This window comes from Pan paniscus, chromosome 10, assembly GCF_029289425.2.
Source record: "Pan paniscus chromosome 10, NHGRI_mPanPan1-v2.0_pri, whole genome shotgun sequence".
NCBI classification, from domain to species: Eukaryota; Metazoa; Chordata; class Mammalia; order Primates; family Hominidae; genus Pan; species Pan paniscus.
Genome location: NC_073259.2, coordinates 15,362,483 through 15,387,053, shown reverse-complemented (window position 1 = coordinate 15,387,053; position 24,571 = coordinate 15,362,483). Strand labels below are relative to the sequence as shown.

At 38.0% G+C, this 24,571-nt stretch overlaps 1 protein-coding gene across 1 annotated transcript; it reads right to left on the bottom strand.

The window, feature by feature from the left end:
* Window positions 1-477: 477 nt before the first annotated feature.
* Window positions 478-15,230, bottom strand: KLRF2 (killer cell lectin like receptor F2). The gene is made up of 6 exons (XM_003829645.4): window positions 14,661-15,230; window positions 11,281-11,379; window positions 7,542-7,589; window positions 3,134-3,282; window positions 2,762-2,874; window positions 478-622 (listed from the first exon to the last, which is right to left on the bottom strand). Exons 1-6 carry the CDS (start codon window positions 14,728-14,730, stop codon window positions 478-480), a joined length of 624 nt encoding a protein of 207 aa, XP_003829693.2. The 5' UTR covers window positions 14,731-15,230.
* Window positions 15,231-24,571: the final 9,341 nt, after the last annotated feature.

The following is a 24,571-nucleotide window of genomic DNA, read 5'->3' as shown; positions in this document are numbered from 1 at the left end:
CCCAGTAGGTAATTTCTCATTACCCACTCCCCACCGAACACTTCAGGCTATAATACACAGATGAAAAATTCAGAATTCCATGCTTCAAATATTATATTTGTACATATACTGCTTCTTTCCTTCCAATCTACCACATAGCACATATAGCTAAATAACATTCCTTTAAAGTTGTTTTATTCTATGCTATTTTAAATGCAAAAAAATCAAACTATTAAATAACTATTAAAATAATTACTAATTTTTTATTTAGCTTTTATTGTCAATGCCATGGAAAAGACAAACCAGAAATCCAAGCATAGAGTAAAAGTTCTGTTCAGAAGTTGTCTTTATAGTCAATTCAGGATAAAATACTTTTCTCCTATTTAGATGATGTCTGTTAGCAGAAATTTTCTGTTAGAAACTTTACCTAAAAATCTTAAGTCTTTAAAATCTGGCTCTGCTTTAACATGCAAAGTATTTCTCCATTTTGTTGTATGTTTACACACCACTGGTTCCATTGTGCGTCAAGATCGCATCTCTCTGGCAAATGCCCTTAAATGTGGAGCTACAGTCTTCAGAATACACCCACTTTCCTGTGATAACGGCACAGCTCCTGTCATCGGTTGGTCCAATCACTGAAAACCTAAGAGACAAAGGACAGATTTTTCAGCATTTATCTTAAAATGATAGTAGTATCTTTTAAAGTTTTCTCCAGCCAAACTTTTATAGGTAATTCTTCAGCAGCCGAAGTTTTGCAGAGGTTTTAGAATGGAATTTTCATTGCTAATGCAGCCTCTTCTCCTCTTTCCTATCTTGGTAACAACACCATGCAAGCTCGAGCTACGCTAGAAGACATCCCAGCTTCTTCCTTACCTCTCAAACCTCTCATTATCTACACCTGCAAGACCTGAGTATTCTATGTCCAGATTATCTCTTCTATCCATTCACTTCTCCCAGCTTCTCAATTTAGACTCAAGCTACCATTCTCTGTCCCTTATCTCTAGCCATAGCCTTCGAACTGACCTCCATAATTTCAGTTTTGTTTCCTATCTATTAATTTTCCACATAGCAGCATAAATAATTTTTTATAGGTAAGTAGATGCCAAAATGAAAGTTTTCAATAGAAACTACATAGTGATAGGTATGCTATAACAATGTGAGTTGGGAGGCAGTCGCCCAAGATTTTGTTTAAGTCAAAGTAAAACCTATTAGGTGACTCTTAAATTCCTCATATAACTTCCACAGTATAAGGTTAGGATGATGTGCAATGTATAAATGGAATGCCTTTGAAGAGAGCTATTTTGTAAACTATTCTTTCTAGTTACTAATGATTATTTAAGAAAATACAGACTGAACACTGTTATAACCACCTGCATGTGTGTTGTTTTCCTTAAATGATAGGATAAAAGCTTTTAAAAGTGATATTTTACCTTTATAGTAATGCTGGTTTCCAAAAAAGTAAAAAATAATATTAATTATAATAAAAATTAGTAATAAATCTTACTTTTTTTCAAATATTGCATTAAAAGCAGGTCCAGGAAATGGATACGACTTCATCCTTTAGTTTTATGCTCACGAAGGATGATACTAAATGTAGAATAGATGTATCCAGGAGTAGATAAATATCTAAACTGAAATGAACTATGACTCCATGGCCTTTGCTCCGGACTTACCACATCTCAAGTGTTTTGGTAGTATGACTAGTAACTGAAAGCACAGAAGAAAATGTCTAAACATGACCCTTCAGAATTTGAGAGCACTCTTACATGCAACACCTCATGCTGTTCACATAAGAACAATGTGAAGAAAGTATCGTGGATCTTTTTATACAGATAAAGAAGCAGGTATCAGGCTGGGAGTGGTGGCTCACACCTGTAATCTCAGCAGTTTGGGAGGCTGAGGTGGGTGATAGTTTGAGCTCAGGAGTTGGAGACCGGCATGGGCAACATGGCAAAACCCCGTCTCTACAAAGCATACAAAAAATTAGCCAGGTGTGATGGCACCACACCTGTAGTCCTAGCTACTCTGAGGCTGAAGTGGGAGAGTTGCTTGAGCCCAGAAGGTCAAATCTGCAGTAAGCCACGATCATGCCACTGCACTCCAGCCTGAGCCACAGAGCAAGGCTCTGCTGAAAAAGAAAGAAAGAAAGAAAGAAAAAATGAAACAAAGGAAGGAAGGAAGGGAGGGAGGGGGAGAGAGAGAGAAAGAAAAGAAAGAAAGAAAGAGAGAAAGAGAAAAGAAAAGAGAAAGAGAAAGAAAGAAAGAAAAAGAAAGAGAAAGAAAGAGAGAAGAAAAGAAAAAGAAATGGATATCAACAAGTTTAGTTGAATTTCTGAAGGGCAAAGTTTTTAAATTCATGTTTTCTGATTTCAACTCCAGACCTTTCTACACATTCCAGCTTTTATTTATAGGTGAATTTTGTCTTTGCTTTTACCACATGAGAAGTATTTGCATAAAATTATTTCAAATGAGATTTAAATCAGCTTAGAAATTTAAAAATTATTATGAATTTTGGACAATTAAACTGCCAGGTGACAAAATGAATACTTTCCATCCCATTTTTCAAAATTAGTGAATGTTAAAGAAGAGAGGAAGCAAAGAAAAAAAAAGGAGGGGAGGAAGGAAAGAAAAGAGAGAGCTAAAAGGGAAAAAGGAGAAAAAAATTTAAAGATAAGGGAAAACAGAGAAAGAAGGAAAAAAAGAATGGAAAGGGAAGAAGTTTAATATAAAAATAATTCTATAAATAAACATTAGCACCCCTCCCTTACAAATAACTACTCACAATTCTGGAACTAAAAAGTGTTCATCTATCCACATCCATAGGTTTCCTTGGAATGTAACATATAGTCCAATCCAACCAAAATGTCCAGGTTTTAAACTGTTCTGTATGAACTCCTGCAGAAGAAATAGTGTATTTATTCATTCATTTGTTTAAAAAAATTTTGATGCCTTCTATAGTGTAAGTCTCTGTGCCGGCATTAATAAAATACATTTTCTCATATACATTAGCATTTTTTTCATGAACAATAGTGACTACATTGTGGCTAACACATGTTCAAAAGCAACGACAATAAACCTCCCAAGCTTCTTAGGCAGTGAACTTGCACCTAGCCATTTTTCCTTGTGCAGTTAGATCCTGTTTTTGATTTCTCACCAGCTCATCCAAATTTTGAATCACCAGTAAATGTGCCTGTAGCTGTGTACAATCACGTTGACTCTCTTTCCACGTTTTAAAAGAAGTTGAAAACCAGTAACATTTCCCTTCGTTCAACAGCCAGTCATTTGGGCACAAATAATTGTGTCCTAAAGGAAAATATAGGGGAAAATTAATTAAACTTTACAGCCAACAGGGAAGATAGAAATATTATCAAATGTGACTACGTAGGAAAATAGATTTTTCCAACTCTTTTTTTTTTTTTTTTTTTTGGTCAATAAAAAGGAGTTCAGACCAGGCGCGGTGGCTCACGCCTGTAATCCCAGCACTTTGGGAGGCTGAGGTGGGTGGATCACCTGAGGTCGGGAGTTCTAGACCAGCCTGACCAACATGAAGAAACCCCGTCTCTACTAAAAATACAAAATTAGCCAGGCATGGTGGCCCATGCCTGTAATCCCAGCTACTTGGGAGGCTGAGGCAGGAGAATCGCTTGAACCTGGGAGGTGGAGGTTGTGGTGAGCCGCGATCGAGACATTACACTCCAGCCTGGGCAACAAGAGCGAAACTCTGTCTCAAAAAAAAAAAAAAAAAAAAAAAAAAAGCAGTTCTGTAAAATGAGAATAATTTACTAACCTGTGTATTTACAGGAGTCGGGCAGGGTTTTGGATGATGGAGTAGGGGAGAACAAAGCCTGTGAATTCTGATCCCCATAATCAGAGGAAGCAAATTATAACATTTTTGACAGTTAATTACCAACTGAAAAAGTAAAAGCTTATTATGTAATTTCCTCCACTATCTGGTTCTAATTCCTTTGACATTTCAAGATTGTCTTTACAACCTGCACTTCATGTCTGTGAGATTACTTACTATTACTGATGCATTGGGTACTTATTCTCCTGTGCTTTTCGTTCATACTGTTCCCTTAGTCTTGAATAGCCTCCTCTTCCTTCTTTACCCGCTAACTTTTTCTTTAATATACAGTTATATTTCCACCTCAAAAAGGAAGCCTTGACCCAGTCAATTTCTGCTATCTGTAAGACTCAACACATAGATATCATAATTGATACCTTTGCTAAAGCAAAGGACAAATGGTTTACGTCCTATTCACTTGTAAAAATCTCCATATCCTCCACCTGATTGGAAGGTTTGTGAGGTGGGACTGTCATATTCGTCTTTGACTCTCTTATCATTTAGTACTTTGTATGTAATAAATGCTTATTGTTGAATGTTGAATGGTTGGATTAAATATTTTTAAGTTAAAACATGTCATATTTTCATTGTTAATATTTTAGTCTGTCAACTATGACCCTAAAATTGTATCAAAAAAATTACTTTTAGAAATTAAACTATGTGTCCAGCTAAGATTTAAAAAGTAACCTGAGCAGGTATAATTTGAAGAAGGTTATTATGACCTAAATTTAGATTCATGAAACTTCATATATATTCTTAACTCATGAATACATGCTGTATCAGGGCAAGAGTGGCCAATGCTGAAAAATTATAATTTAAAAAAAATTGAAAAGATTCAGGATAACTAAATTGTAATTTCAGTTGTACAAATACATAGTTGTTTGCTAAAAGGTATAAAATGACCTCTCATATACCTCCCAAGTTATGATTTGAGAGGGGATATTTATTCACTATTACTAGTGAGAATGTGCCACTTGGATGAAATAATTTTATTATGTAGATATTGACAGACTGGTCAATGAAGTACCACTGGAGTGCTGCCAAACACAATGAAAGTACTCCAAATGATGAGTGTAGCATTGTAAAACACCAGAAGATGCAAGATGTGGACACTAACTGTCCAAAAGAGTTATTGTAGGTAACTCAGATTTAAGTCCCATCTTCTAAAAGAAGAAGAAATACAGGATGAAAATTGAGAAAAACATTTATTGAGCAACTCTTTATATCAACTGCTCTATTAGATGCTTTAGATAATAATAACAACATACACATATAGCCATTGTCGTGGGCCAGGCAGGTTTCTAAGCACCTTATATACACTTAGTTTCTAAAATATCTTTGTAGAGTTAAATGACACCAGGAAGATATGAAAAGGAAAATTCAGAATATGAGAAATTGTGCCCAACCATGACCTACCTTTTGACAAATAAATGGCAAAAAAAAAAAAAATTAAAAGGAGGGGACAAGTGTCTATAAATTAAGACTCAAGAGGCATATTAACCAAATGCAATTAAAGTCTTTGATTATAATTCTAAGAAATCAAATGAAAAGGAAAAAAGACATTTTAATGCTGACTATTAGAGGATATTAAGAAGTTATTGCTAGCTTTGTTAGGAATTGCGGTAGACAGAATTCCAAAATGACCCCATAGGTCCAGCCTCTGGTGCACATGACCTGTGTAATTTCTTCATAACTATGGGTAAGACCTGTGAATATGACGAAATATCACTTGCATGATTAGGTTATATTAGATAGCAAGATGACGGGATTTTGAAAACAAAAGAAGAGTCCCCATCTGTTGATTTTGAGTTAATCTAAAGAAAGATTATCCCAACTAGGTCTGGCTTAATCAGATGTAAGTCCATGAAAGAGGGTTGAGGCCTCTCCTGAAGACAGAGATAACTCCTGTTGCCTTTAAAGAATTCAGCTTCCATGTTTCGAGAGGGTGTACAAGAGTGACACGTGGTAAAGAAATGCAGAGGCCTCCAGAAGCTTAGAGGAGTCATAGCTGAAAGCCAGAAGGAAAGCAGTAACCTGTATCCTACAACCACAAATAATTGTGCCAACACCATAAGAGAGAGCTTGGAAGAGGAACCTCAGCTCTCGAAAGATGGGTGGTCTGGCCAACATCTACACTGCATTCCCTGTGAGACCCTGAGCAGAGGACTTAATGAAACGTGCCCTGACTCCCAACTCGTGGGAACTGTGAGGTAACAAGTATATGTTGTAAAACTGCCAAGTGTGTGGTAATTTGTTATATATCAATCAAAAACAAATGCAGGAGTTATAGTGAGATTGTGATTGTGTTAAGCAAAACGAGCCTTTAGCTATAAGATTCACATATTGAAGTATTTAAATATTCAGTGGTATAATATCTAGTCACTACTTTAATATAATCTAGTTTGAGGGAGTGATGATGGTGGAGATACAGATGGAAAATATTGATTATGTATTGATAATTATTGGTGCTGTTTTAAAGGTACAAGAAGATTTATTATACAATTCTCTCTACTTTCATGTATATTTATATAATAAAAATTTAAGTATATAATAAAAAATAAAATCCTATTGAGTAGGTGTCATTATCACCCCCAATTTACAGATGAAGAAATTGAGGTACATAGGGATTATTTAACTTTATATATTGATATAGCATATAAATATCAGAACTGAAACTCTAACTCTGTTAGCTTAGTTCTATAGCCTATGTTCTTATCCACTGCACTATACTGCCTCCACACTGTATTACTGTATTAGAGTTCTCCATAGCCACAACCAATGGCATTTACATATATGTATATATGTGTGTATATATGTATGTATATACATATATACACACACACACACACATATATATATACACATAGAGAGAGAGATTTAAGGTATTGTCTCATATAATTGTGGGGGCAGGCAAGTCCAAAATGCACAGAATAGGTCAACAGGATGAAAACCCAGGAAAAATTAATATTATATCTTCAGTCTGAAGGAAGTCTGGAGGTCAAAATTCCTCTTCCTTTGGGGACCTCAGCAGTTTTTCTAAGACTTTCAATTGATTGGATAAGATCCACCCACTTTATGGAGGATAATCCATTTCACTCAAAATCTACAAATGCAAAATCCAATTTCATCTAAAAAAGATCTTCCCAGTGACATCTAGACTGGTATTTGACAAACTGCCTAGGTATGGTGGCCTAGCCAAGTTGACACAGAAAATTAATCATCACAGTTTGTTTAATCTACATGAAATATTCTGTGACACAGTTATTATTATAATATCCTCATTTGAAAGTTTAAAAAACTATGTTTAATTTGCCTAAATTCATGTGAACAGTTGGCTGAAATCTCTTGATTCAAACATAGGTCTATCTCAAGCCCACACTCTTCGCACTACAGCCTACAGCCATTACATGTCACACCTATCAGTGGATGCTCGATAAATATTTGGCAAGTTAGGTATGGCAGGAAATCCACTATCATCCTGTTGTTGACTCACTAAAACCCTATTTTTTTTCCTCCTAGAAATCACCACAATTGTCCTGCCTTTCAACCATTTGATACACAGCAATGGCACTGAGGAAGAGGATGTCCTTTTTAGCCCCATACCTTTCTCCCCCAGTGCTGTTGGCTTACTGTGTAACATGGGTGAACGCCAGGAAGAGGGAAGTCAAAACTAAATTTACCCCTAAGAGTAGCACGTAACAAACAAAAAGAGTATTACCTGATAGACTGCTGATGTTTACATTCTGGGAGAAATCCATTTTTTTATCTGTACTCAGTGCAAAGAAAAGATATGAGAAACATTTAAAAATTAATAGCAATCTAGGTACATGAGAATAAAGTACCAGCAGAAAATGAAGGCATACTAATAAAAATTGTGAGTTTCTCTTCTCCTATGCATCCACTCCTCTTCTTCCCCAGATTTAACTACGTTTCGCCATATCTGTTTTTACTCCTTTAAGTGCAAATCACAATTCTATTTTTTAATTTTTATTATTTTTATTTATTTTTTTGAGACGGAGTCTCACTCTGTTGCCCAGGCTGCAGTGCAGTGGCGCAATCTCGCCTCACTGCAAGCTCCGACTCCCAGGTTCACGCCATTCTCCTACCTCAGCCTCCCGAGCATATGGGACTACAGGCGCACACCACCACGCCCAGCTAATTTTTTGTATTTTTAGTAGAGGTGGGGTTTCATGATATTAGCCAGGATGGTCTCGATCTCCTGACCTCGTGATCCGCCCGCCTCGGCTTCCAAAAGTGCTGGGATTACAGGTGTGAGCCACCATGCCCGGCCTGCAATTCTAAATATTATGTGAGATCTTAGACTTCATGTATGATGTTACATTTTTGTATACTATTTTTTTCACTGGACTTTTTAATTGACATTCTTTTTTCTTTTTTTTTTTTTTTCATTTTTATTACTATTCTTAACTTTTTTTTTTTTTTGACACAGGTTCTGGCTTTGTCACCTAAGCTGAAGTGCAGTGGGCCATCACGGCTCACTGCAACATCTGGCTCCTGAGCTCAAGCCATCCTCTTGCCTCAGCTTCCCAAGTAGCTGGGAGTACAGGCGCACACTTCCACACCCAGCTAATTTTTGTGTATTTTTTTATTAGGGACGGGGTTTCGCCGTGTTGCCCAAACTGGTCTGGAACTCCTGGGCTCAAGCGCTCCACCTGCCTCGGCCTCACAAAGTGCTGGGATTACAGGCATGAGCTCCAACGCCTAGTCTTGATCTTATTTTCCCTTGTTGCAGACCAAAAAAAAAAAAAAAAAACTCTTTTGACCATATCATCAAGTTCCTTCAGCTTCCTAGTTGCATTATTTGTAGTTTGTTTTCATATAGACAGAATTAATTGCTAGCTAGGAAAACAGAATAGCTGTTAATTTGAAAAGTCTTTTAATTATATTCTTGGGCTAGCTTCATTCTATCCAAAGTTAGCCACCCACCTCCCACATTCTTTTTTGCTGTTGTTATTCCAAAAGAATGAATGGAAAAAATATTTACTTGACTACTCTTGTTTTAAATCTAAGTTAAAATCAAGATTGCTCGTAACTTTGAAGGCATTGCTCCAGTAGAATCTTTTTACGTGCGTTTAAAAATCTGATGCTAATTTGCTTTGGGAGAAAACTAATTATTTATGTAAACCCTTTAGGATTATATTTTTACTCATGGTGTTCTGAAATTATCTATCTATCTATCTATATCTATCTAATCTATCATCTCTTTCTATGTATTATCTGTTTTTGTATTCTGTTCCGAACTTAGTGGGTTCTTGTAAGCTGAAAACTCATGTTTTTTGGTTTTGCTTTTACTCTTGAGAAATGGTTTATATTACTTTTTTCATTATTTTATATCTACTTTTTTTCACCTATTTTCTTCTTCTGGAAGCTTGTTAAAAGAGCTATTGACCTTTCTGGATAAACAGGCATTTTTTGATTTTCCATCTCAGATATCCTCTTATATTTATTTATGTTTTTTTTCTGACATTTTGCTCTATGCTCTGGGATATTTGGTTAGCTACCATGACTTTTCAGAAGAAATGGCACAAGAAATAGCCAAGCTATGTAGTAGACCTACACACTACTCCCCTCTCTCACTCCAAAACCAAAACAAGTGGGTATACACCTTATTGCACCGACCACCAGTCCATAAATCAGGAGCTCTACCTAGCTCTATCTATATATCTCACTGTTTTAGAGAGTTCTTTTCTTTTCTTTTCTTTTTGTTTTTGCATGATATAGGGGCAAAATCCACTGTGTAAATAGACCGACAGATTGACAAGACACCAATCAAAAAGAGCATGGCTTAGAAAGTCTTTCACTTAATTAGTTTGCTTCATATTTTTGGCTTTCAAAAGTTATTTTTAAATTTAATTGGTAATAAGCATTGTATGTATTAAAGAATTACCTTGTTTTAGACCTCCATTTACCTTCTGACTCTCCTCTCTGAAATGGAGCCCTGCCTTAGCTTAACCATGATGAACAGCTTTCATCTACACTGCAGCTGTCTTTTATGCTTTATTTGAACTAAGGTTCTCCCCATTGATTTATCCAATAGCATTATGCTATCCACTTTTCATTTTCTTTAAAATTTTCTCCCCTTTCCATTCTATGTGCTTTGATTAATTTACTCTTTTGTTATCTTTTCTTCTTCTATGGATAGATTATTGGGAGAGAGGAGATATAAATATTTATGGTCAATACTCCATTTTGACTGGAAGTCATGAAGAATATTTTAAACTGGTCAAAATCCAAGGACAAATTTTATAGAAACACACATATTGTAATTGTTACTAATTTATTAGAATAAAAAATATGGCTAGAAAAAAATATTTTTACTACTAGTAATTCATCAACTTGTCAAATTTCATTGATTTCTTCTCAATAGCGTTTTTCTTTAAAAGAATAATTATTGCATTATTTATGTCATTTTACCATTTATATTTTATTGAAGAGAAAACTGATTTACAAGAGAGAAGAGTGGCCTGTAAAGATCATACTCAGTGTCTAACAAGAAACTATCTCCTGAATTTTAGGAACATTTTTAAAGCCATAGTAATTACTACAGTGGATTCAACTTCTTAGAATTACTGGTTAACAGAAAGCAATATCTACTTAGATAGATTCATAATGACTAAAAATAGTCGTTTAACATTGAATGTTAAATAAGTGGACATTTTCAGGTAATTAGTAATTGATTTCAGTGTAGCATTGAACAAATTTGAGGTATATGATTGATATTTAGAGAAAAAATACATTAAGTAGGATATATATTTGGTCTGAGAAAAGTCTGATATTTTCCCTTGTTGTATTGGGAAAAACACAAAATTGCCCAATTGCCCAATACAAATATGGATCCTTTATTAAGAAGTAAAGGATCTTCTACGCTACAGAAGCTGCTTTAGGACTCACCTATTTTTAGAAATCTCATCTCAAAAGCCCCCAAAATCTATTTCCTGTCATGTTATATGTAAAACACTACTCATTTTAGCTCACAGCCTTAAAAGCAAGACAGAAAAATCAGAGATAATGAATTTCTTTGGTTGTTCAAATAGAATAGCTACAGTATACACATATAAGTACCACTTCAGGAAGAAAAAAGGCTGGAAGTCTACCTAAAATGGTTTTCAGATGGGTCTTAATATATATATATATACTTAAATAATGATCTCACAAAGTGATACCAATGAGCACATACTCTTTTAGTAAAGATACATTACTTTTTAAATTATAAGATAATAAAGTCAACCTCTATTGGGGGTTCTTTATAAGAAAAGATGCAGAATAAATACCAAGCTTGCATTTGAGCATTTAATTTTTTAAATTTAATATAATTTTATAATATGACATATGCCAGTTTTGGACTACAGTGTAGAGTTTATCTTGGCATTAAGGGGAATGAAGGATCAACATTTATCTTCTGAAAATGTTCAAATAAATAAAAATTTACTACTCACGCCAGAACTTCAGGACAATCACTGTCATAATGAAAATAAGGATCACAATGCATCCAAATATGAGCAGAAGACAATAATATTGTGGATATAGGGAGAAATCTGAAATGTTGAATTTTAGAATTCTTGTGATTATTCACTTTATAAATATTTTTCTGTTTCATTTTTATTACAGAGACAACTCATGTTCATTTTAGATATGTCATTAGAATTTATGATTAAATGAAAATTTAAAAATAAAAAGTCTAGAATCCCAAACCAAGGAGATACTACTATTATTAAACGTTTTGGATTGTACTGACATAGACTTGTTAATTATTTGGTGGTGTTTTTGAGGACCTAAAAATGACGTCTTAAATTCCATATAAATTATACATACAAATACATATTATATATATTATATATGATATAAATATTTGTTATAACATATTATATAAAATACAAATATATACAATGTAAACATATGTATTATTCTATACATGTAAATTATATAGAAAGAATAATATATAAAATGTATATATCTATGTCAGGCACAATTACGTGTTTTATTCAATTTAGTGACTCACTGCTAAGAAATAAAAGAGGGAAAGAAATATTTATTAAAATTCTATTATATACCAGTCACTGTACTGGAAATATCCACATTTTATTTCACCTTACACCTGTAATATATTATATTTTTCTGAGTTTGACTCTTTAGACAGGAGTCAGTTTCAGCTTAGGTAGTATTAGATCTCCAATTAATGATGCTTATATGACATCTATGCTATAGTATTTCATCACATTAAAGTTGGCAAGAATAGTTTCCTTATAAAGGAATAAACAAGTAATCTCTAGAGAGGTTAAACAGGGCCATGTATAATAATCCTCTTTCAATTTTATCTACTTTTTTCCACATATTAGCACTTTTGAATAAATTGGATGTATACACTTTTTTCACAAAACTATGACAGGTTCCTTTTATATGCAGACATCATATAATTAATATCTCAATCTACAATCATTTTAGTCAGTTTGCCAGGCTAGTGGCCAAAGAGAAAGCAAAGTAATTTGAGATACTCTGATAATTATTCCCTATTTTTTATTATTTTATCTATAAACAAACATTTAATTTCATCACCTTGGTTGTACATTTCACAAATAATTTGTCTTCTAAGTCATAATAAAAGTGCTGTTTCTCAAATCTAATTTCTGTGTGGATGCTTTACTTCAATAGGTTTTATGGATTTACTGCATTTGATTAGATCTATAGTATATACTTAGAGAATTTACTGTATGTAGTGTACCTTTTGAAATTTACTACTCAATTGTCTGTATTACTAAGTCCAAAATAATTTTCTTTCTTTTTCTTCCCTGTAGATATTTCTGCTGTTCAAGCAAATATGGAAAGACTTCTACTTAATTGAAAATCGTCAAAATACATTTCTGCAATTTTATGAGAAAATATCAATCAAGGGTATATGGATCTGTACTTAACAAGTGTTCTTTCCATACATGCCAGGGAGGGAGACTTTAAACTTCTTGCCAAATAAGATTTATAAAAAACTGAACAATAGACCAAAAATTAATATTTTCATGTAAGCCATGATTTACATACTATATCAAGCCAGGTGAACAGAGAGCTGAGTACCTGAAGTGCAGTATGCTGGCCTATCCTAGCAATGCTTGGCTAGATGCCATTGGCTTACACGGGGCTATATGAAGAAATTGTCTTACAAAATCTGCTAGTGCTACTATTGCAAGAACACTAATTGTATTATTTTATGTGCTTCATGAGAACTCAGGAAAATATTTTTTCTGATTTAGGATCAAGATTAATTATATCAATCTTAAGGAATAGGTGTAACTTTATCTTATACACAATGTGAACTGAACAACTGGTAAGAATTCCCTTAGGTCAGTAATAACAAGGAAGCTTGGAAGCAAATGTATAGCAAGCACAAACATGCCTACAGTATTTTTTCTGGCCCAATTTATTTTCCCAGCCCTATCCTTCCTTCATTCATAATTTAAATGGATATTATCTTATATTTTATGTATCAATACTCAGATTTTAAGTCTCTGTACACATTTGTATATTAAAAAGTAGTTTATAGATTAAAAAATAGTAAATTTAGTTTAACATCCACATAAAAGCATCATCAGGTAGATTTTTCTTATTATATATCAAAGTATTGAGATTTAAGAAGGCTAAAAGCTTCTGCCCAGAGCCATACATTTAGTCTGTGGGCTTTAGGGTCTGAATAATTTTTTTTTGTTTTTTTATATATGGAGTCTTGCTCTGTCACTCAGGCTGGAGTGCAGTGGCATGATCTCAGCTGACTGCAACCTCCGTCTCCCGGGTTCAAGCAATTCTCCTGCCTCAGCCTCCCAAGTAGTTGGGATTACAGGCACACGCCACCATACCCAGCTAATTTTTTTTGTATTTTTAGTAGAGACGGGGTTTCACCATGTTGGCCAGGCTGGTCTCGAATTCCTGACCTCAGGTGACCCGCCCACCTCTGCATCCCAAAGTGCTGGGATTACAGGCATGAGCCACCGTGCTTGGTCTGCCTCAGTCAATTTAACACCAATGGTACTAGTTTTTGCTGCATGGAAGTAAGTTACTATTGAAAAAGTAAACATTTGTTTCATGATATTGAAACACAAAAAAGATCCTGAGTCTTCAAATAATAAGAAAAGTGTCATTTTGTGGGGGCAGGGGGTGCAGGGGAAGTTTGCATTTGCTAGATATAAAATGTGATTGTACACGAGAATGTTCAATACATATGGCAGAACTGCCACTGTGACTGGTAATTCTGAATTTCTGGCCTATGTCATCTTAACTTAGGTCTTGGCTATTTCAACAAGATTGTTTTCAAAATTCCTGAAAAAGCAAACAAAGCCAACCACAGAGCAGCCCTAAGGAGCAAAGATTAATGTTTTTTTGTTTTTTTTTTTCTCTCTTCTCGCATTCCCAGTGGATTGTTCTACCAATCCTATAGGGCTTTTACGAAGATTAAAAATATTATATATGTATAAGCATAAATATATATATAAGCATATATATATGCTTTAAGTTTATATAAACTTTAAGTTTTGTAGGAGGAAGTTTCTGTAAAAACACAATGTTTCAGCCTTTTCTTCGAAAGTTATGTTCTTATGCTACAACACACAGGATTACACATCGTCATATTCACATTTCTCTTACCTCATGGCTCTGAAAATGCAGACTTTTTATTGTTGATGCTTTCATGAATCTAAATAATCTAACAGACAATTTATGACCATTTTTATATTCCTTATTATGATCAATTTTAAGATGTTAAAAATATTCTAAGATAATTCTCTTCCTAGAAGAATAATGAAATTTTAAATGCGGTGATGGGGAGCAGTATTCCTACCTTTAGATTTCTGCTTCGATTTACAACGATTCTTGAAACTCAGCGTCATATACCCATCTTCATTCTCCATCTCTTCAAATGTCTAATGTCTTATTATCCAGAAAATAGTACAAAGAAAATGGAAACTAATCTCAACCTTGGATATGTCTCTTTGGCACAAGGTACTAAAAGAAAACTAAAAGGAAGGCCAAAAATAGTCAAAATTTACTCAGACACAGATGTCTAAAACCACACAGGATGTGTTGGTAAATGAAAATGGATATAAGCTTGTTAATATCTGGCTACAATTCTGTGAATTTCAAGGTAAAGGTAGCTAGTGTGTTCCACTGTTTTCAACAAATGGACTTGTGTGTTCCTGCCACTTGTGTGCGGTGTATTAGAAACATAATTCCTTCCTTCATGTCTTTTATAATAAAGTAAGAGAAAAAATAAAATAAAACAAATAATCTCTAAACAAACAAAACAAATGTCTAGGTAAATAAAAATTCAAATTAAAAAAGTTAAAATAGCAATTTTGTTATTTGGGACATATTTGACTAGTAGAGTCCAAATAACAATGGTTAGACGGGACAAAAATAGGAAAATAAAAGATCAGCAAGTCTCAAGTTAGTGAAAATCGGAATCACTTGCAAAGAATTTAACTTTTTAAACTTTTTTGTTTGTTTGTTTTTCAGAAAACGCCAGGCAGATTTTCCTTCAGTAGGTGTGGCAGTTTATTTTGTGTCAACTTGGCTGAGTCACAGAGAGTCCAGATAGTTGATCAGACATCATTCTGCTTATTTCTGTGAGGGTGTTTTTGGATGGGATTCATATTTAAATAGGTGACCTTTGAGTAAGGCAGATTTGCCTCCTCTGTAATGTGACTGGGCCTTATTGAGTCAGTTGGAGCCTTGAATAGAACAAAAAGACTTGTCTTCCCTGAGTGAGAGAGAATTCTCCAGCAATGGCCTTCAGACTTTATCTGCGGCATTAGCTCCTCCTGATTCTACAGACGGTGGACTTTGCATTTGAATTGAGCCTTCCTAGGTACCCAGTCTGTCCATGCTCATTTGCAGAATTTTGACTTACCAGCCTCCATAATCACATTCCTTATTTTATATATATTTCACTTAACACGCACGCGCACACACACACACACACGTTAATGGTTCTGTTTCTGCTACGTGGCCACTCAATATCAATCCATTGATTTAACACCGAGTGTCTGGGGAAAGTGGCTGACTGTTTCCCACAGCACATGTTGTGTTCACCTGATTATTGAGTCTCCTCCTCAACACTGGATGTCACTTGTGAGTATTTACATGGGAATGAATATTTACACATGCCGTGTCCATTCTGCATGATCTCAATATGTACCTCTTAGCTTCTCATTCATTTTTCTATTTTGTTCTTTTTGAGTTTCTGACAAGTCATCTCACCTATTAGTTTCTGATAAGACGATTTAGATGTATTTCTCTGAGTGCTTATCCTTCCTGTCAGGTTCACAACCAGACATATTGTCCAAACTTCTGTTCAGTGGGAAGACTTACCTTCACTTCTGTCTTTCACAGTCTTCTCCTGAACGGGACTGTAGTGTGGCATCTATTCCAGCTGCCGTATTTTACATATCCACTGATAAACCTATTTTTTTCGACTACTTCAGTGTAAGATCGTACAGAACCCTCTTTTCCATCCCCAACCTGGGTCATAGGTATGGTTGAGGTGGAGATAGCAAAGGAATGCGAACATGTGCCATCGGAGTCTGAGCCATCTGCTCATGCAGTTTACTGTGCTTCTTTGGAACTGTTCAGGCCTTGCCTCCAAAATGGCACAATTATGTTTGTGATAAAATGCTTCTGTGCACTTCTAAATATAGGGTTCCTTGGGTCAAAGTGGTCAAGTTGGATCAAGTTAATGGTGGTAAACATATGTCTTATAAAAATACGTAGTAGGTTTACTGCCTACTTTTCACCAGGAACAGTTGGCATGATAGCATCAATGTAATGAATCTATTGTGTGCAACCAGTTCTGAGGTATAACATATTGGGAGCTATATCAAGATGATTTAGTTCCCTCTGGGCCATCTTATAACAGAGATCAGGAGAGCTGACATACACCTGGGCAAGGCAGCAAAGAAATACTTGTTATTTCTGTTTGTAAATACAAGCCGGAAACCATCACAGGTTCTCAGCTTTTTCTCAGTGTATAGTCATTCAAGAAAATGGCTGAAGTTTCCTCCGGTTTAGGTGTTGGGGAATAAATATCATAATTACACCTGTGGCCATGTTACAATGTCCTTCACCAAGAGACCAAACCTACCTCCTCCCCAGTTGAGTGGCTCCTGCTCTGCGAAGAGCTTTGCCTACTAACTATATGGAAGTCTGGGGATTGGGTAAGACACAATGAATCTCCTCTCTGAAAATATGGGCAAAGTTTCTGGGCAACATACATGTAATTTTCCTTAGCATATCAAGCAGCTCTTTAGTGAAATATCCTTTTTTGTTTGTTTTTCTTTTCTTTTCTTTTCTTTTTCATTTCCCAAAACTTAAAATCAGCTAATCATTGTCACAGATTTCTGTGGATGAAAACTCTGATTACTAATCATTCCCTCTGGCTTATTGTGGCAACTGCAACCCCTTGACCTCTAGAATCAAATTATTGCCGTTGATATCAGAAAGCCTGATTCTGCTGTAGCATCTCCCAATACGTCTATAGTCAACAGAGAACAGTTGCCACAGCAGGTCGTCACCAGGTTCCCTCACAAAAGCATTCTCCATCCCCCCGTCCTCCTAAAAAATCGGTTCACAAAACTGACCTTGAAGAGAGGAAATCAAAGCCTGGAGGAGGCTGTAGAAAGGAGAGAGAAGGTGGTCAATGACTGCCTAGCCTCCTCACTGTATAAAAGGTAGCAACTTTAAAACTGTTCCCCCACCCTCCATCCTGGCCTCCAGACCCCTCAGTTCTACCCAAGGGCCATCAAGTAGCTTCAGAAACTTCTCTTCCCTTTACCTTCTATGCCTGGGCCAGTTCTCTCAGTATGGGTCTAACAGATTTGGTGGGATTGAATGCTGAAATATTTTAGAGTATCAAAACTTGAAGATGTCTAAAATTTGTATCTTGTTTTTCCCAAACTATAGATTTATTCAGTGTTCTCTATAGAGTTAGTAATTAAGTTCTGTCAGTTTAACGCCCTGCATATTTCCCTAGTAAATTCATTACTTCCCATTTTAAAAGCCATCATCTTGGCTCAACCTCCGTGTGGGCTGACATTATTCCTTCATGGCATTTAGTCTCCTTTTGCCCTCTCCCCTTGGCCCATATAAAACAAAAGAGTATCTTTAAGGGTTGAGATACTCAATAAATCTGATGCCCCACAAATCCAAAATAGACATAGAAAATGTGCATCTTTTACAAAATTCATATCCTCATGTATGAATTAGTTAATAAAAGGAAGTCTCCATTCTCTCCAGAAACGTTACAACTTTACGCTTCTGAAATTTAGAATTTCCCACATCCATACCAGCTTATCATTTTAATCTTAAATGGGCATTTTTTTTTTCAGAAGTGTCTTGTTCTGTTACCCAGGCTGGATGTAGAGGTGTCATCATAACTCACTGTAACCTCAAACTCCTGAGCTCAAGTGATTATAGACACATTTTTAATCTGATAGGCTGTTGCATTGTTACACTTTAGATTTCTTGGATTTTCATTGTGTTTAGACAACTTTGGATACACTGACTGTATATGCATTGTTATGGGTTAACTATTTGTGCCTTGTTCATTTTCTGTTACTAATGTATTTATGACTATTCCTCTGTATATGTTCATTCATATGTTGACTCATTCAATAAGACTTTTTGAATATATGTTATGCTACAGCCACAGTTCTAACCACTGAGAATACATCAACAAGTAAAACAGATAAACCCCTCTGATTTCATGACTTCGAGGAGCTTTCACTCCAGTGGCAGAGACAGAGACACATGTTACCCACTGCCCAGGAGTTCATATATGTTTTAAATGTGAGTTATTTTTATTGTCTTATGAAGCTCAGTTAGTGGTGCTGTCGTGTAACCATCGTCCAATTAGAGCTTTCATCTACCTCCAAAACAGACCTTTCTGAGAACCAACTAAACTTTATTCCTTGTTTATCAGCAGGTAATAGGAAATATCTTAAACAGCCATAGACATGAGCCGAGGGAGAGGTGCCAGTGAAACAGTTGGATAGTATCATTAGTATCATTTCTGAAGCTTGCCTGTGCTCTCTGGTTGGCATAGGGGTCTACAGCTTGCCTTTTCACTGAGAATCTGCCTGTGCTGATTCTGGATATACCAATCTCATCATATAATGAATTGCTGCTGGGAGTGCCTGAACTTATATTTGGTGAGTCTTACAGGTTTCTCTTTCTTTTCTTTTTTTCTTGAGAGGGAGTCTCGCTCTGTCACTCAGGCTGGAGTGCCATGGTGGGATCCTGGCTCACTCAACCTCTGCCTCCCAGGTTCAAGTGATTCTCCTGCCTTAGCTTCCTGAGTAGCTGGGATTACATGCACCCACTACCACGCCAGGCTATTTTTTGTATTTTTAGTAGAGACGGGGTTTCACCATGTTGGCCAGGCTGGCCTTGAACTCCTGACCTCAAGTGATCCACGCGCCTTGGCCTCCCAAAGTGCTGGAATTACAGGCATGAGCCACTGCGCCTGGGTGGGTTTCATTTTATTAATGGCAGTTCAGAACATACGGATGCCTGCTGACTCACATCCAAGTAATCTATTTCTGCAAGGTCCAGTAGCATGCCAGGAGCTATTTCACAAAAGCTCTATAAATGCTTAGCTATAATTGACCTGGTATTGCTCTAGGACTCAAAGGATCAGTAGAAATTATGTTTCACCCGTTAGGACTTGGCCATAAATTCCACAAAATTTTTTCTCACCATTGATACCTCTGGTATTACACTGTGCGGTAAGTTACATGGCTCCAGTGGTAAAGATGCTTCTGCTGCAGCCAGATTTGCGGAGGAGTCCATGTTTACTCTCTGGGCCACGATGGGAGCCTTGCAGCCTTTTGTGTCCCCTAATGAGAGGTGACAGCGTGCTGGCAGTCCTCACAGCCCTCGTTCGCTCTGGGCACCTCCTCTGCCTGGGCTCCCACTTTAAGGCGGCACTTGAGGAGCCCTTCAGCCCCCCACTGCACTGTGAGAGCCCCTTTCTGGGCTGGCCAAGGCCGGAGCCGGCTCCGTCAGCTTGCGGGGAGGTGTGGAGGGAGCGGCGCGGGCGGGAACCCGGGCTGCGCGCAGTGCTTCCGGGCCAGCGCGAGTTCCCGGTGGGTGTGGGCTTGGCGGGCCCCGCACTCGGAGCAGCCGGCCGGCCCTGCCGGCCCCTGGCAATGAGGGGCTTAGCACCCGGGCTAGCGGCTGCAGAGTGTGTGCTGGGTCCCTGGGTCCCCCAGCAGTGCCGGCCCACCCCCTGCTCCACGGCGCCCAGTCCCATCGACCACCCAAGGGCTGAGGAGTGCAGGCGCAGGGCGCGGGACTGGCAGGCAGCTCCACCTGCAGCCCAGGTGCGGGATCCACTGGGTGAAGCCAGCTGGGCTCCTGAGTCTGGTGGGGAGGAGGAGAACCTTTATGTGTAGCTCAGGGATTGTAAATACACCAATCGGCACTCTGTATCTAGCTCAAGGTTTGTGAACACGCCAATCAGCACCCTGTGTCTAGCTCAGGGTTTGTGAATGCACCAATCAACCCTCTGTATCTAGCTACTCTGGTGGGGCCTTGGAGAACGTTTGTGTGGACACTCTGTATCTAGCTAATCTGGTGGGGACGTGGAGAACCTTTGTGTCTAGCTCAGGGATTGTAAACGCACCAATCAGAGCCCTGTCAAAACAGACCACTGGGCTCTACCAATCAGCAGGATGTGGGTGGGGCCAGACAAGAGAATAAAAGCAGGCTGCCCTGGCCAGGAGTGGCAACTCGCTGGGGTCCCCTTCCCCAGTGTGGAAGCTTTGTTCTTTGCAATAAATCTTGCTACTGCTCACTCTTTGAGTCCACACTGCCTTTATAAGCTGTAACACTCACAGCGAAGATCTGCAGCTTCACTCCTGAAGCCAGCGACACCAGGAGCCCACCGGGAGGAAGGAACAACTCCAGACGCGCCGCCTTAAGAGCTGTAACACTCACCGCGAAGGTCTGCAGCTTCACTTCTGAGCCAGCGAGACCACGAACCCACCAGAAGGAAGAAATTTCGAACACATCCGAATGTCGGAAGGAACAAACTCCGGACACGCCGCCTTTAAGAACTGTAACACTCACCACAAGGGTCCGCGGCTTCATTCTTAAAGTCAGTGAGACCAAGAACCTACCAATTCCAGACACACCAATATGTATGTTAGAACTCTATTTCCAAGTATGAACAATGGCCCTTCAGTATCCAGTGAAGCCTACCAGACATTGTGTTCTCTACTTTTTTAAAGAGATGCCCTGGCGTGCACCAAACCCATGTAAACATAAAAATTTCACTGATGCAGTTTGGGAGGCCGAGGCGGGCGGATCGCGAGGTCAGGAAGTTGAGACCATCCTGGCTAACATGGTGAAACCCCGTCTCTACTAAAAATATAAAAAAATTGGCGGGTGCCTGTAGTCCCAGCTACTCCGGAGGCTGAGGCAGGAGAATGGCGTGAACCCGAGAGGCCGAGTTTGCAGTGAGCCGAGACTGCGCCATTGCACTCCAGCCTGAGCGACAGAATGAGACTTTGTCCAAAAAAAAAAAATTCACTGATGTGATGCAGTGGCCATTCAATCTTTGCTGTATTCACAACTCACTGAAGTGTATGCATCTTACCAATGTCTCCAATGTACTTGCTCCTTCTTTCTCATCTAGTTCAATTTGTATACTGTCATTAGCACAGTGAGTTAAATTTTGTAGGCTGTCCAAGCAGTCCAGGTCTCTTCACTATATTTTGATAGACAGTGGGACAGTTAACAGACCTGGGGCAAGAATGTAAGTGTCTACTCATGTCAGCCCTAAATAACTACCAAATATTTTTGGTACTCATTTGTTAAAAGAGATAAAAAATAATTCTTTTGCCAAATTAGTGGCCATATTTTCTGTACCCGAGCATAGGGTAATTTGCTTTAACAAGTATTCCGTATTTAAATCAGCAGCTACACTTGGAATTATTGTTTGATTGAGCTTGCAATAATCAATTGTCATCATCCAGAATCCATATAGTTTTGTCAGAGCTGCACTGGTGAATAAAATAGAGATAAATGGATACCAGCATCCTTGCGTCTTTGAGGTATTTATGGGTGGCAATAACCTTTGTCATTCGCTCTATAATGCAGAATTATTTTGGGTTGACTATCATGTCCAGTGGAGAGGAGGGGAGCAGTTTCAGGAGCCTTGGTCTTTCTCACCGCAGTACATACCAAGCTGGCGAAGGAACCAATGTGAACTTTGTACCAATTCTTAAGTATGTGGTGTCCCATTATGTATTCAAAGACCAAAGAATGTCTACTGGGTGAGTCCTTGGGCCTACTGTGAACCAGACATAAGCAAATACTCTATTACTGGGACTCCATAAGCTTCTACTCTAACAGGAGGGTCATGATCCTTTCTTGGGAATCAATGTCAACTTACATCTGTATTCTGTAATCCTAGAAATGTATGTCCTGGATTTTTTCCCAGTTATTCAAATAAATGGCCATGAATCCTGTTGTGAACTGATTTGTGCTCCTATCCAAACACATATGCTGAAGACATAACCCCCAGTGTGACTATATTTTAAGAGAGTGTCTTTAGGAGGAACCTAAGGTTAAATAAGGTCATAAGGGTAAGGCCTTAATCTCATAAGACTGGTATACATATAAAAAGAGGGAAAGATACCCTCTCTGCACATACACAGATAAAATGTCATGTGAGGACACAGTGAGAACGCAGTAGTCGGCTCCAGGAAGAGAGACCTCATTGAACACTAACCTGGCTAGCACCTTGATCTTAGGCTTTGAGCCTCCAGAATGATGAAAAATAAATTTCTGTTGTTTAAGCCACCCAGCCTATGTTATTTCATTATGGTAGCTTGAGAAGACTAATATAAGTCGCACTGGGGATGGACTGGAGAAATACTTACCATTTACTCTAGTCTTGGTGTTGAAGAGGGCTTCTTTTTAAGGATGAGTTCTCCCATTATTGGGTCCTCTGTCAGAAAACTGGCTTGGGCCAAACTAGATTAGGGTAATAGTTTATACGTTTTGAGTACATGGTTGCCCTTAGCCTACTAGTAATCCACCCTTGATTTCTTTCCCGTTGTACATGTCCAGCAAAGTCAGTGGTATACAGCTGACTGTTAAATTTTCAAGGGTTCTCGAGCCAATTGTTAAACATCATTATTTTTAAAAATTGTTATCTAAAGTAACTTTTGCACCAACAGTAAGGTGCATAAATGTGCTTTGGTCAAGAAGTAGGCTGAGGCAGACATCCAGGCCATAGTGACTTAATGAGTTTGGAGTGCAGGCATATAACTCCACTTGTTATATAACCTGTTTGTGTAAGCTCATACTTGGCTCAAATCCACTATTGTTTGGAAAAGGTATAACTGCCCTGCTGATGCTGTACAGGCGCTCTTGGGCTTGCCTTGGCTCAGCATGGCGTGGCATGGCATGACATGGCTCGCACTGGTGCCCAGAAAGAGAGTAGCACTATTGGCCCTTGTAAGGGAGAGCCAGTCGCCTTGAAGGCAGGCAGAGGGGAACCAGGAACGAGCTTGTGCCCAGAGGGAAAGAGTTAAGCTGCTGATCCTGACAGAGCTGGCCTTGCAGGCCAGGGCGTGCTGCTGCAGGTGTGGTGGCGGCAGGAGTCCCAGAGCCAGAGCAGACAGCGGAGATAAAGGCAGACTGTGAGAGAGTCGCTGTTGGTAAATAAAACTACATTTCATCTGCTTAGGGCCCCCAAGTGTTCTTTCAGCTATTGCCCATCCACCCACTCCCCTCAGACCTCAGCATGGGCTGGAACCTAACCCGGGTCATGACATTTGGAGTCATTGTGGCCCTAATGCCATGCTAATAAAATAAATACTTAGAACTCATCAATTTGTGATGATTTTTAGAAGATTTTGCTATTATCCATGCATGAAATTATTAACATCTGTTACATCTGTATAGTGAAAATAATACGTAATGCTGTACTACTGCATATTTATTTCCAACTCTGTGTGTTCAGTGATGTCACCTGGGTACCTTGAAATCAGCAATGGCGGGAATAATTACATCACGGAAATCAGCTGGTGTTACAAACCAGAGCTTGTTATGTGTGTGTTTTTCTCTGTTCCACCAGTTGTTAAAGGACAGCACAGAAGTGGAAGCACCCTTTTTGGCTCTCTATATTACTTCTGTGAACATTGAGCTCTATCTGACATTGCTATGGCTCTATATGTCAGTAATCCTGGCTGCTATTGCAATTTGACCCTCATTACTATAATTGGCCCCACCTTGTTTCAGAGTGGCACTCTGACACTTGGCGTTTCCTACTTCAAACCCTGTCCCAATACTCTCTCTGAATTCAGTTCTGTGGGAACATCTCCCACTGTAATCTTTGGCATGTAGAGAAGAACTATGCTAAGCTTCTCAGTGATGTTTATGTAGGACTTCAGTTCTTCCACCAGCGCCTTCCTTACTGCTTTGGTAAATAAGGTGCCCATTATACCATCCCATAGAACATAGTCAGTTGGTGGGTTTCCTGTCCTTATCTAGTTGATCCACTGTAGCATGCCCACTTCTCTAAGCATTTTTATCTTTTCTTCAGCTACCTGCCATGGGAATTCTGGAATGTTACTCTACTCAGCATGAGCCATTGCTTTCTCCAATCTTCTTGGAGTTATTTCAGCAGTATGTCAGCACTGTTCACAGTATTTTTCCAAGTTATTAAATTCTGTATTGCAACTG